This window comes from Haliotis rubra, unplaced genomic scaffold (genome assembly GCF_003918875.1).
Source record: "Haliotis rubra isolate DU_JTF1 unplaced genomic scaffold, ASM391887v1 Scf274, whole genome shotgun sequence".
In the NCBI taxonomy this organism is placed as follows: domain Eukaryota; kingdom Metazoa; phylum Mollusca; class Gastropoda; order Lepetellida; family Haliotidae; genus Haliotis; species Haliotis rubra.
This window is the reverse complement of record NW_025766825.1, coordinates 962,365-977,390: the sequence shown is the minus strand read 5'-3', so window position 1 is coordinate 977,390 and position 15,026 is coordinate 962,365. Positions and strand designations below refer to the sequence as shown.

The 15,026-nt window shown below is 39.8% G+C and overlaps 1 protein-coding gene across 3 annotated transcripts in view; it reads right to left on the bottom strand.

The window, feature by feature from the left end:
- Positions 1-235: 235 nt before the first annotated feature.
- Positions 236-15,026, bottom strand: part of LOC124280794 (beta-1,3-galactosyltransferase 1-like) — a 76,466-nt gene continuing 61,675 nt past the window's right edge. For all 3 annotated transcript variants that reach the window (XM_046716768.1, XM_046716767.1, XM_046716769.1), the window contains exon 2: positions 236-1,787. In XM_046716768.1, the coding sequence (XP_046572724.1) occupies positions 295-1,455 (1,161 nt within the window). In that variant the 5' untranslated portion in view covers positions 1,456-1,787 and the 3' untranslated portion in view covers positions 236-294. The remainder of the gene's footprint in view (positions 1,788-15,026) is intronic.

The window sequence follows — 15,026 nt, the reverse complement described above, 5'->3', positions numbered from 1 at the left end:
AATGATAATTAAAGTAAAGCTAAACTCGATCCCAAAACAAAATAAGCTAATACCGTTCAAAAAAGAAGAAATACCCAAACTGTGTCAGCCCAAACAGCACCTTATGATCATTAAGGAAAAGCCAAAGGAAAATACCTCTGCCTAACTTGTTCCAGAATATACGTTATAAAATATATCAACCCAAAAATGTTTCAATGAACGAAAACAATTTCTAACATCATACATAGAAATAAATTTGGGGTTGTCGCACTTGATGCAGTGTCAGGTGTCTGACACTGCAGTGCTTCAACACGTCTAACACTTGGCAGCCCACACCTTCTGTAAGAAGTCAGTTGGGACTTCGTGACTGGTCAGAATTCTAGACGACCTCATTTGACAAGGATCCAAGGCTGTCCTATAATTGTGGAAGCCAGGAAGAGGCAGCAATGTCATTCCTAGTTTCCTAATGCACAGCGCAATATACACGTCCTCCAAGTGAAAGAATGGCACATTAGCAGACACTTCGTATAGCTTTTTGGTCACGGCCATACTGGTCACGTATCCGGTCCCAGAACAAAATCCTGGGTAGGTCTTGTGAGGATAGCTCTTAAAACTGGCATACCATTTGGATCTCTGGTCTCTGATTGGTCCAGCAGCCAAATGACAAGATCCTCCCACAACCTTTTGAAGGACAGCCTCTTTTTGGTTCAACAATTTGATCATTTCCGGTACATTGACCCACATATCGTCGTCTGTCTTCATGAAGAACCTTGCCCGTGCGCAGTATAAAGTAGCCCACTTCATGCCCATAATTGTCTTGTAGGTTAGGTTAGCGTAGGAATCGTGGAAATCCTCCATGATCAAATCCCCAAACTCGGCACTTTCATTATACACGGGCAACATCTTCTTCTCGTCATTAATCTTTCCCAAAAGGAAGGCGTACCTCACGTTTCCGGTGTTGTTTTTGGAGGTCGAGGCCCACGTGGCACGAATATTATCCCTCTGTTTTCTGTCGCTATGTATCGTGAGGATCACAATAAATAAGTCAATCGTAACATTGGGGGATTGGCTGCAGATCGCTGTGTTCTGGATTAAGTATGTGAAGTTATGGACGAAGCAATCTGCGCACACATCCTGACGGACTCCGGGTGCAGGAGTACTTTTCACAACCGGTTTCGTACTTGTCACAACCGGTTTCGTACTTGTCACAACCGGTTTAGTAGATGTGAAAAGCGGCTTGGTGGTTACATTCAAAGCATTGCCTTGAACTCTTTTCAAAGAAGCAAACGAGAGGTTTGCGTTATGCGGGGCGTCCCTTCCAATGAATGACGTCTTCCCAGAGCTAACCAACGACACCTGCGATACGTTGATGATTGTATAGAGGTAGTTTACAGACGTTAATATGTTGACGATCATCAATAAAGCTAAGAAAGTAATTATGTACAGAAACGTCTTCAGGAGACGAGGAGGCTCCATGATGTCACACGTGTCCTGATATTTCAGTTATGAATAAAAATCGGGTTGAACCAGTGCAGGTCCAGGAATAATCCCAGCCAAAACACATCCACACATACAAGAAATATAATTCAGCCTGTCTGTATTTCTAATCCATCCGAAACCTTACAATTTCCAAAGTCAAAGATTTACAACTCGGGTTGTTGTTGTTGTTGACGTTGTTGTTGTTGTTGTTATTGTTGTTGTTGCTGCTGCTGCTGCTGTTGTCAGTCCTTGTCAGGAAACCGTCGTTGACTGCGAGCATAACATCATCTCACCACGACATCTTCTCCGCTGGCAGCAGCATCAAGCACCTGCAATATACAAGGTACAGACTAATGGCGTGACGCACACAGATTCCGGATTCATCGACGTAAATATTCTACAAACAACAATAACTGTGCCACTGTTTCCGACATAAGTAGCTCAATCCAGGCAACTCCACACCGGGAAAGACCGCCTCCGTGGTGTAGTGGTTAGAGCGTCCGCCCGGAGTGCGGAAGGTCGCGGGTTCGCGGGTGTCCGCAGCCTACCTCTCCCCCTCTTTTCCCCCCGAATTGTTTTTCCCTCAGGAGCATTTCCCCCTAAGCTTTGGACTTCATGATTTATGTGATATCATTAAAATATTGACACAGTTCACTATTTGATAGCTACGAGGGAGGAGTGCAAAGAGAGGAACAGCCAGGTGTACGAGAAGCACGTGCACAGGTGCCGACAACGTTATTGATTCATTTACCTGAGCTGTGCCGTCTGGTTATTCCTCTCTTTGCACTCTTCCCTCGTAAGAAATAATGAATTGTGTCAATATTTTAATGATAGTTTGTTAAACAACTTTCATATTTTACTCTTTTTCTTACCTAGTTGTTTAGGATACACCGTTTGGTCGGGATAGCCCGACATGACTGTTTGGAATAGCCCAACAATGGTATTCGGACAATCGACAAAAGTAACAAAATATGGAACTTTGACAATATCGATCAGCAACTGGATTGGTCGACAGGAGTTACTCGCCTCTGAGCGTGGAATTAGATGTGATATGGTGTTAGCATTTCGGTAATACCCGACACAGCTCTACACCAAATAACGCTTCTACCAGTTTCATCACACATCAACCAGAATGTAGCCATGTTGAAATTACTTGAAACGTAACCTTAGCCACACTAAGGTCGGACTTACATTAACATTTCACCTAAGGTAACCTTAATGCAGATTCTTGAGTGAGTGAGCGAGTTTAGTTTTACGCCGCACTCAGCATTATTCCAGCTATATGGCGGCGGTCTGTAAATAATCGAGTCTGGACCAGACAATCCAGTGATCAACAGCATGAGGGCAATTGGGAACCGATGACATGTGTCAACCAAGCCAGCGAGCCTGACCACCTGATCCCGTTAGTCGCCTCTTACGACAAGCATGGGTTACTGAAGGTTCATTCTAACCCGGACCTTCACGGGTCTGATGTAGATTCGTGTTACAGGACGTCAACCTTAGCAAAAGTCTAAGGTTAAAACTTAAGGAGATAAGTTAATCTTGGCGCTAAGTTGTTTTGTACAACGGGACCCTGAGCATGGGTCAGACATGGGCTTCACACATTGTACTCATGTGGGGAATCGAACCCGGGTCTTCAGCGTAACGAGCGAACGCTTTAACCACTAGGCTACCCCCATCTCCCCCTGTTGAGGATAAGAAGTTGTTAGTGATAACGTATCTATTTCACGCCATGAGCAACCACTTGGTGATTTGATATATGGCGCTATACAAATGGACTTATTATTAATATTTTTTATATTTTTACTGCAGCAGAGGGTTCGGGTGATCCTGGCACAGTCAGGCTGGTAAGGCTCATCATCAGCTCAGGACCCTTGCCCCCTCTACACGCAGCCCAGACAGCGAATGGGACTTCTCCCAGGAAACAGTGCCTAGTCGAACCCATCAAGAACTTTCCGGAGAATATGTAGACTCCCCAACACTGCAGCCTTCTGCATTACCCAGAGTGTCTGAAGGGCTGTGCTCCCGGTGGAGAACCCGGGCACTCTCCTGATCTGCGCCAAGAGATCGGAAGGTACCAAACCAAGCGCACCGAGAACAATGGGGAACCTGACGACAGTGTACTTGGGATGCAAGCGAGACATTTCAAACGCGAGGTCCGCATATTTAGCATGCTTTTCCTGAATCTTCAAAGAATTATTATTTTTAATTGACTTTAATGTCTTTCGTGTGTGCACACACAGCACCAAAAGCCGGATAGTAAACCATTGAAACAAACGTAAATACAGTAGGAAATACATGCCATGACCGGATTTACGTATGTTTTCAGATATTTCCTAACTTCGGGCATATATTTCATATGAATCTATACCTTTGAAACATATGCTCATCGTACATTTTCGTATGCACAAGCACCTCGTTCATGTATGCCCTGACCGGATTGTCAGGGATTTCCAAATATGAATTGCAAAACAGATACCCCGGTAAATACATGATCATACAGTATTTCCAATGCATTCCTTTGAACTTCAATGGGTGCTGAAATTTCCGATTTTGTTCTAAGTTAACTCGGGTTGGAAACATGTGAATTTACTTAGGTGGGGAAACACATGTCAATTTTCAAATTTGCAAATGTTTACACACCTTAGATATTTATGTATCATACCGGATTTCAGGGGTATGTATATGAACGGTTCATACACCTTCATGTTACCTATACTCAAGCAAGATGATCATATGTTTCCATCATGTGAACTACTTGGTTCATGTAATTTCACTTTCACACATTTTAGTACGTTTGAAATCAACGTTCACATGACCTCAATATTCTTATCACCAAAGAGCCTGACAAAGAAAGCAGTATTACGCAAGCTAACACGCCTTATTAAGCTGCACTCGCACTTGCTACCAGTATCAGTTACGCCTTGTCTGTGGCGTTGGCAAATCTTGTGAGGTGCATGTTTCGAGGGATTGAAAGGTTCAGTGGTGAACAAAGGGCGATGCGTTGCCCCTTTGTCCTCGCAAGTGTCACTAGCTGCCCCAATAGAATAGCAATTTGTATCTCTTGGAGCACAGCCAAATATGCTACACGAACAAACTCGTAATTTCTTAAGTCTGTTCAGCTACTGTAAAATATTTTGTTACAGTACATAATGGGAATCTTATTGCACTGCATGTGACCTTCCTTAATAGTCTCACAGTGCCTGAACAATGTTATTTCTCCATTCGCACAGCCTTTGCTGTAATAACGCCATACATAAACTTTAAAGTTTGTTTCACTAACGCAAAAGTATACGATAACAAACAATGCCATATCAAATTATATATTCTGTGAGACATGAAATGAAAAATTGTTTTTATCGAGTAGCGATTATGACCGGATAGGACAGGCAGGTGCGTTCTCTGAGTATATCATAGGCATGTTGGATCTCCGTGCCTTTTATGAAATTCGTCTATATTGTCCTGTTGAAATTGACGATCCATTACTCAGATTGCGAGTAAATATCACGTAAGTAATTGTGATGTCGCATTGCTGTAAATTTCCCTGTCGGAGAAGTCATTCTCACAAGATGTATATTCCCTTGTTTAGAGAAGATCTATGGCTATTACGCCCCAGTGTTGCTAAACATCTTATAGGCCTTTAGTCTGACACAAACGCAAACATCGCATGTTCAAGTTCAGATCTGACAGGGGCTGAACATATCATTCCGACATGAATACAATATCTCAGTGTTTTCCTAAGTAAGTGGAGATCTTTCTACAACATGGGAAATAACTGTATTGCTGTCCTTCTGATATTCCCCCGAACGAAAGCTCTACCCATTTAGGGTACAATGTGTAAGTTACAGAAATACATGGAATAGTCTTAAGACTTTTCTACTTTGACCAGGATTCTTCGAACTTGTAACAGTCGTTTGAGGAGATCAAAAGAGAAAAGGGTAGTGCGCGATGTATATGACGGACGTATATGGAGAACGTTCGAAGAACTTTATAAATACAATAATAGAAATACCGGTTATGTTTAAAACGTACCTTCAATCTGATAGCCAGAGGGATTATTGTGAAAGATCGCAGTACGTCATCATAAACGGGCCAAGATAAAAGTACATGGCATTCATCCCCTCATTATATCCCTTCTATAGACACGGGACATCGTTGTTACAGGTAGGGCAAACACTTTCTTCTAAAGGTATCTGCCGGTTTCACGGTACATACATGTGTTCAGATTATCGGGAAAACTAGCGACGCAAGTTCTCCTCCATCACACCAGAGACCACATAATCTATCATATGGCCTTTGATCACACATATAACTGTATAAATACCCAGTGTTTATTGATAGCGATTAAGCAACTTATCAAAATTTACGGCTGACAGTATCATCTGCATTACTCTCTTAGATAAGGTGACATATCACAGGGTTGTCATGGTAACGATAATTTGGCATACTATTTATTGTGTTATTCTTTAATCTGCGATTATAATTTAAATCAGTTTTGACATGAGCATGTTAAGAAAAGAGAAGCTGTAAAACGAAATGTATTGTGATCGAACCTATAGGCCTTTGTAAAAGCGAGTTTCTAGATCCCTACATAAAAACCTGTTTTCATGATAAATATGTGCTAATCCGTGGCACGATTCCAACCATATCATGGGCATATGTTTGTGAATCATAATCAAACAGTGATGTTACAAGGCGTTCATGCCGTGTCAACAACACACATGTAAACAGGGGCGTAGCTACCATTATAAAAAACAGCTCGAGCTTACACATGATCTTTGCTAAAAAATATTTTTTCTTCTAATTTTTGCTAAAAATACCTACAAACACGTTCCATTAAAAAAATGGAAATACCTATACGAATCGTACTGACTACAGTATTCTTTGATTAAAGCATTACCATGTACAGTAAACAGGTTATTATTCATATCATAACTTTCGGTGATGATTGTTTTTCCATCGACATGTATGAGGATGTTTTGTTACAGTCATGATTATATGTGAATCATCACTGAAATGCAGTTATTTATTTATCATTTGTTTATCAATTATTTTAGAAAAAACACCAAATACTCGATGTATGGTATTGCATCAATGCAGCAGACATGTGTAAACGATGTCCAAACATATTTGTATATGAGGAAATCACATTTCAATTTCCATGGTGGTAAGACATCCGTCCGTATCCCCTAAATTTTAATGATGAGGAAAACTTTCTTTGTGTGGCACTTTTAGAAGTAGATAATGTCTAAGAAAACACGTTAAAACTCGTCCTTATCAGATGAGGAATATATATTCAGGTGATATGATTTGACTAGAATGAAATTTAAGGGGGGATCCAGGCGGAAGTCTTTCCACAATATTTTGAAGCTATTGAAATCATCAAACGTCAAACGATAACTCTTCAGGTCTCATAAAAAATGAAAGTTGGGCATGCCCTCAATACCACCTAAATATAAGGTTTTGCAGCCCATAGGGCTTACACGAAAAACAATGGCTTGCTACGCGCCTGGCAAACGCACGAGAATTGCAATACGGGCCTCTAACCACTGATTCTCCGTGACCTGGAGACACATGTGACTGAGCGTATGTTGGGGCTTCGTCTGGCATACAGACCCTGAAGCAAATATATCCAAGCCCACGCAAGTCTACAAAATGTGGCAAGTCTAGATTTCCACAGCTTCAGGAGAAAGTCTCAGGGCTCCTTTTCATTATATTATATATTTTTTTTATTATGAACTTTTATTCTGTAAAATATGTTCATATCAGAGACTAGTTGTTAATCTAGTTCTGACGGGTTGAAGACAAAAGACAAAATGGATACTAGTGCTGTTACATTTTTTAAATTATATATAAACATTCGTCCTTGTCTTGGGTTAAATGAATATTTTCCACCAAATGTACATTCGGAGGATATCGAAATCTAGGTTAAGCTATTTGAATCATATTTACAATTAAAAGACCCAAACAATGGTTTGTTGTCCACATTTTTGGTTTAGGCTACCCCACCGTCCCGCATGAGACAGAGAAGGATGACATGAACTTTCTAATAGTCTCTTTTAACTTTATGTTGAGTAACAGTCCGAAGCAGCATCACCTCAAGGTGTCTACATTTCACAGAATTTTAAGCACAATTGTGCATGCTGTTTCTTCGAAGATTTCAAAGAGCGTCATTCCTGCTCAATGGTTTGATCAGATATACAGCCTGCATGCCATACAGCGTACCACACGGGATGTAAATTTTGACTTGCAGAACAAAAATACTTGAGTAAGTTTAGTTTTACGCCGCAGTCAGCAATATTCCAGCTATATGGCGGCAGTCTGTAAATAATCCAGTCAGGACCAGACAATCCAGTGATCAACAGCATGAGCATCGATCTGCGCAATTGGGAACCGATGACATGTGTCAACATTCTTACCCGGACCTTCACGGGTCCAAAAATACTTAAAATGAGGAATATTTTTAAATCATTCCTTCCCTGTCAATGTCAGGATATGGCACGTTAGAATAAACCTAACATTACATCAAAACTACGATCTGTTACGACGAACTTTGAGGATCGAATCTGTCTATTTCAGAAATGGTTTATTATTTGCCATCTCGGTGGAAACTTCTACAAAGCACTATTTAAACCTTTAGAAATTAGAAACATGATATTGAAATCGTTTAGCACAAATGTAACGATTTATACTAGTTCCTGATACATGTACTACATGCATTTCACATTCAGTAACGTAATTAAACTGAGTTCAAGAAACATTATTTACATTTGAATTTATGAGGATGTTTTGGGATAAAAATGTATACTTTTGTATCAGTATATTAACGTGCAGTTGTCTCTTACTTAATGAAAGCCCAGTTGTTTAGAATCAACCCCAGCGTCTTATGCTGACATTAATCCAGCAAGCTGAAGGGTAAATGGTGCATGTGTATGGTTCTTGTGTCTCGATTCGCAGCCTACTGTTTTAACCCTCATGATGCCTGGCCGTTTGCTGGCTGTGTGTATCGCTCATGGCCTCTCTGTGGTGACGTCGCGATTATAAAAACGCATACATTGTACCAAATTTCTAACAGCGTTCGTTTTGTAAACCATTCCAACTTGGTCTTCTTACAGTATATATTAAAACGTATATCCACTACACAGACCCTACCGGTAATATATACTCATGGAAATGATTAAGGGAACACTTGAAAGTACAAGTGTTCCTTTATATATTTCCAGAATTTCACTCACAGTGCAATACATACCTTGTGAAGAAACCTGGAAAAGAATAAAGGAACACTTTCATGTGTTCCCTTATTCGTTTCAATGAGTATATATGTCTCTCCTCTTCAACCCTCACTTTGATGATCCAAACACAACACAAACATTAATGCACTTCGAAGTTTTACATCCTATGGAACATAAGTCTTCCTTAACAGAGAGTCCAGGAATAGAAAGGTTTCCGGGCAACTAAGGTTTCCGACTGACGGGATTATACTGAAATTTACTTAAATATCTTGCAAGTAATTTGTAAACATTAACCTCTGTGAAAATATTCAAAAATCCTTTAAACCAAAGTGTGTATACAAAATATCCCTATAAAGTTTCCAGGTTCACAGAGCTGCTTACCTTAACGTCCGCTTGTGGTTCAGACAGAATTCAAAGTGAATGTAACTTTGCGTGGTTAGCGTCACGTATGAATTGCACATGCGCAGTGACGGCGTTGAGGTAATGACATATTCTCGGGAAAGGCATATCAGTCCTCACGAATAAAATTAGACATGAAACGATACACGCTCGAACTTTTTATACACGTCAAGCAGAACGGTCACAGTGACATTAGAATATACCGGCATTGATACTGAATGTTTTAGCCTTGAACCTACCCGTGAAGATCCGGTTTAGAATGGGTATGCAGCAAACCACGCTTGTAAGAGGCAACTAACTGGATCAGGTGATCAGACTCGGTGTCTTGTTTGACACATGTCATCGCATCCCATATGCGTAGATCGATGCTCATGCTGTTGATCACTGCCGAGCTAACCAACGACGTTTTCGCAACGTTGTGGGAATCTTGTAGATTGGCAACGCCATGACACAATAGTAGTATTACGTCATTTTATAACCCCTTACGTTATGTCACAACGTAATAACAACATTGCAAGAAAACGTTGAGGAAACGTTATGCTTTGGGCTCCTCACACCGTTACAATGTTAAAACGTTTCACTTTGAGATTCTTTCTTCACTATTCAGCTACAGCGTCAGAAAACACACGATCAAAACAACGTGCGAATTGACTGATAAACATAGAAATGAATTTTTGCTTTGTTTCTTATGTACTGTTCACTACTGGAAAACTATTCAACTATTAACGGTTAATAGCAACGCAAAAACGACATGTCACAACGTCAGGCCACAACGTTGTGACAACGTAGACAGGAGTCCACAGAATAACGTTGTAACAACGTAAACAGGAGTCCACAGAATAACGTTGTAACAACGTAAACAGGAGTCAACAGAATAACGTTGTGACAACGTAAACAGGAGTCCACAGAATAACGTTGTGACAACGTACACAGGAGTCCACAGAATAACGTTGTAACAACGTAAACAGGAGTCCACAGAATAACGTTGTAACAACGTAAACAGGAGTCCACAGAATAACGTTGTAACAACGTAAACAGGAGTCCACAGAATAACGTTGTAACAACGTAAACAGGAGTCCACAGAATAACGTTGTAACAACGTAAACAGGAGTCCACAGAATAACGTTGTGACAACGTAAACAGGAGTCCACAGAATAACGCTGTAACAACGTAAACAGGAGTCCACAGAATAACGTTGTGACAACGTAAACAGGAGTCCACAGAATAACGTTGTAACAACGTAAACAGGAGTCCACAGAATAACGTTGTAACAACGTAAACAGGAGTCCACAGAATAACGTTGTGACAACGTAAACAGGAGTCCACAGAATAACGTTGTAACAACGTAAACAGGAGTCCACAGAATAACGTTGTGACATCGTAAACAGGAGTCCACAGAATAACGTTGTAACAACGTAAACAGGAGTCCACAGAATAACGTTGTAACAACGTAAACAGGAGTCCACAGAATAACGTTGTGACAACGTAGACAGGAGTCCACAGAATAACGTTGTAACAACGTAAACAGGAGTCCACAGAATAACGTTGTGACAACGTAGACAGGAGTCCACAGAATAACGTTGTAACAACGTAAACAGGAGTCCACAGAATAACGTTGTGACAACGTAAACAGGAGTCCACAGAATAACGTTGTGACAACGTAAACAGGAGTCCACAGAATAACGTTGTGACAACGTAAACAGGAGTCCACAGAATAACGTTGTAACAACGTAAACAGGAGTCCACAGAATAACGTTGTAACAACGAAAGCATAACGTTGTGACAACGTGAAATTGTTAGCTGGGTGGACAATGACGCACTCACTCTCACTCTCACGCTCACTGTCACTCACTCAATCACAAACTCTCACGCTCACTCTCACACTCACTCACACACTCACCCACTAACTCACTAACTCGTACCCATTCGGCAGAATAGCACAATGACATCCTCGAATAACTGTGAGGGATTCACGTATCGACTGAACTATGTATGAATCATGTGTGGTTGTTGAAGGCTTAGTGTTCCTGATATATATCAACTTTATGTAGTTTATTGTATTTTAAGTATTGCCCAAATTTAAATGTCTTGGTAAACGACCACCCGCTACGTCAAAAATTGACTTCAGCGTCTGTCATTATCTTAACAATGATTGATTGATTTAGTTTAGTTTTATGCCGCTCTCAGTAACATTACAGCTTATTACTCCTAGGCCAAATGTAGAGATAACATCATTATCAGGTAATATGATACACCAGGCCTTATCACCCATACTGCATATCCTGATCATGTTGAACATCAGTGCTTGTCACCGTCCATTAAACCATGTGGTTAATACTCATGCAGTTGGTCTATGAACATGTGGACACTTGTTTCAACAGCGGGGTAAACCTTGTGTGTTTTAGTAACCTGATACATTCTGTGTCTAGTTCCACATTGACAAGAATCCCTGGAGGGTGGGAGTTGTCATACCAATTACTGGATAACGCCTTCACTGCTGCCGAGAGATCCTAAAAGATAGGGACTTTTCCAACAATTTGGCCTAGGACTTATAGATTTGTTGGTTATTCATGAAAGATTCCTTGAACTAGAAACAGCTGTATGCCAGTTTAGAATATGTTTTACATATATGAGTCCTCATTATATGTGATACTTTGTTCACCATTCCACACAGTGCCTGCCACAACAGTGTGAATTGCTCTGTCTCAAGATGCCTTTGTGTCATGTTTTATAACATTATTTCACCTGTAGTTCTCCAGTGATGTGGGTTCTGCACAAAATGTGTTGTTTATTCTTTTTTTAGTTCCAGATACTACAATCTCTTTTTCTATATATGAAAAAATAAACTAAAATTTGGCTAGCTGTAAACTTTGATTAATTTGATAGGATAGGCTCCACTTAACTTCCTGTTAAACAGGGTAATTGTAAAATGTGAAATATAAGCCCATTGTTATATTAAAAAAACAGGTAATCATGGATGTGGGATATTGCTTTGTATGCATACTAATGGAGAAAAAAATATTAATAAATGCTTCATATAAAGATCTATAAAAATACATATTCTTATCTATGACAAAAACAGAAAAAAAACAACAACTGAAAATGCCGAGGTGTGAGTTGTGGAAGTACAATAGTACAGTTGGTATTTTGTATCAACTTCTTGCATATTTTATTGAATGCCAGTTCTGAGGCCAACCAGGAAGGGAAGTAAACTTTGGCTATTTCCTCTCTCATATTAGCCAGGGCATTGGAACGTACTTGACAGCTTGTCTCATGGTATTTCCTACATACTCCTAGGCCAAATGTAGAGATAACATCATTATCAGGTAATATGATACACCAGGCCTTATCACCCATACTGCATATCCTGATCATGTTGAACATCAGTGCTTGTCACCGTCCATTAAACCATGTGGTTAATACTCATGCAGTTGGTCTATGAACATGTGGACACTTGTTTCAACAACAGGGTAAACCTTGTGAGTTTAAGGAAACCTGATACATTCTGTGTCTAGTTCCACATTGACAAGAATCCCTGGAGGGTGGGAGTTGTCATACCAATTACTGGATAACGCCTTCACTGCTGCCGAGAGATCCTAAAAGATAGGGACTTTTCTAACATTTGGCCTAGGACTATGTAAAGTTAGGGGATGGCTGAATTTGGCCACCTGAGGTAGTGACCACAGCACTCTGGTTATACTGCATTGAGAGAGGACAGAGCTTGGCAAGATACCAATAAATATGCTTGTCATTTAAACCTTTATCTGATGTTTGTGAAATGTGATTTTATAATTGAAGATGCTTCCTGCACCATATAGACGTTGTTAGTCTGTAAATCTTCAAAATTACTTCGTCTCTTTTTTCAGTTGAAATTAAGATCTTTGCCTTTTATCAAAATAGTATATTTTCAGTCTTAATGTGCCTATGTCAGGAATCAAACACCGGTTTTTGACCTGACAGGCAAACATTTTAACCACGAGCGTACCCCCATCATTCCTTGATACTGTTAAAGAATATACATTGGTACATTTATTACACATTCAAGAGTGAACCCAGTTTTGTTACTATATATCCTTCAGTTTTTATGTTAGTGACGTGATCTGCACACTGATAATTTAAAAAGAGGAATATAAATAAATAGAGGAATATAAATTTAGTTTTCCATTTATTTAGTAATTTTCAGTTTCTATTTCCTGGAAATTCTGTACGCAGGTACTTTTAACAGTTTCACCCAATAACAGTAAAGCATACAGATAATACGTTTCGGTACTTTGATAGATTAATAAGTTCACATTATATTCTGTGATATTGAGATACCAAAATGTATAACAAATTAGACATCAAAAAGCAAAAGCTAAAAAGAAAACGCATGAGCAACATGATGCTGTCAGGTAGTAAGCTTTCAGTAATTATCGAAACTGCTTAGTTATGAGCTAATTGCAATCACTACAATTTTCTATAGTCTACCCAAGAGATGGCACAAAATAGGTATATTATGAAAATTATGAGCTAATTGCAATCACTACAATTTTCTATAGTCTACCCAAGAGATGGAAACAAAATATGTCTACAGTATATTCCGTCGGGTAACTGAAATTTGAGAAAACGTCCGTATGGGATAATACCTGTATTCCGAATCAAAAAGTGGTCATACCAAGTATGTGCATGTTCACACATTTACAACAGTAATTTACTCCGGGAATCATTAATACATTGTAATCATCTTTTATGAAAGTATAGATAATGAAATTTGTTCAGTTATGATCAGTCGGATAACTCATACAAGTGAGCACTAAAATTAGGGACCTACCGGTTCATGTCTGTGTGAACACATCTATCTGTGTTTTATTGTAATTAGCAGTGTCTCCTTGTATAGCATATATAAGAAGTGTACCTAAGGTCAGTTACTTAAACTGTTATGTAATTTCCATTACAAAAAGTATAAACCATATTACCTACTGGTCAGAAAGACTTATCAGTACCCCAACACCACCACACCACCCTAGGCCTACCCCATGCCACACCCTCTCCCTCGCACACATACACATTCCCTAACATACATATCGCTCTGGCCCATAGACCCGATATTTGAACCTTTTAAACAGACACCATGTGTATGTCAAGAAAGACACGTACGTTATTAGTGGTGCTCAGTCATGGGTATCACTTCACCATGTGTTTCTAATTATCTCAGTACATTATGGCGTGGTCGGACGCGCTAACAAACCCTATGTGGCGGTTACATTACAGAACCATTGAAATACATGTTAAAGCAGTTCTAATCTTGTAACACTATATTTACCCATTTCCAACCATTTACGCATGTACTAAATATATGACAAACCTAACCCTGGTCATACGAGATTTCAAAGGTATTGAAATGCATGTCCTACAATCACAGCATTTACATATGTTACACATGTTAGGAAACACATGAAAACAATGGCCAGATTTACACACCTGTGAAATACATGTAAATGCAGAGTTGAATGTTCGTTCATTTTAACACCCCTTTAAACGTGTGTAAATCTGACGGCCAGACGATACGTAGATTTCAAACGTTGTTCATGTGGCGGCCGGATGAAACGAGTATTTCCTGACGTTAGTAAATTTGGGTAATACAGTCATTTTGTGTGGTGACAGTTTGTGGATTTACACAGTGTGTTCATGCGACACCAGGTGATAAAACCGTGAAACACATAGGTCATGGCCATAAGATTAATGAGCGATGCAGGCGCCCGTCAGTGAGGCAAAGTGATAACGATGATATAACGTAACACATGTTATATTTGGGATTACACTTTCTCAGTAAAGTACAGATTCTAGTACTTTTTTGGGTTGAGTTCCATCCGGGATTCGAACCCACACCCTCAGAGTCAGGCACCTAATCGACACCACACAAAGTCAGACGCCTAGACCGCTCAGCCACCGCGATGG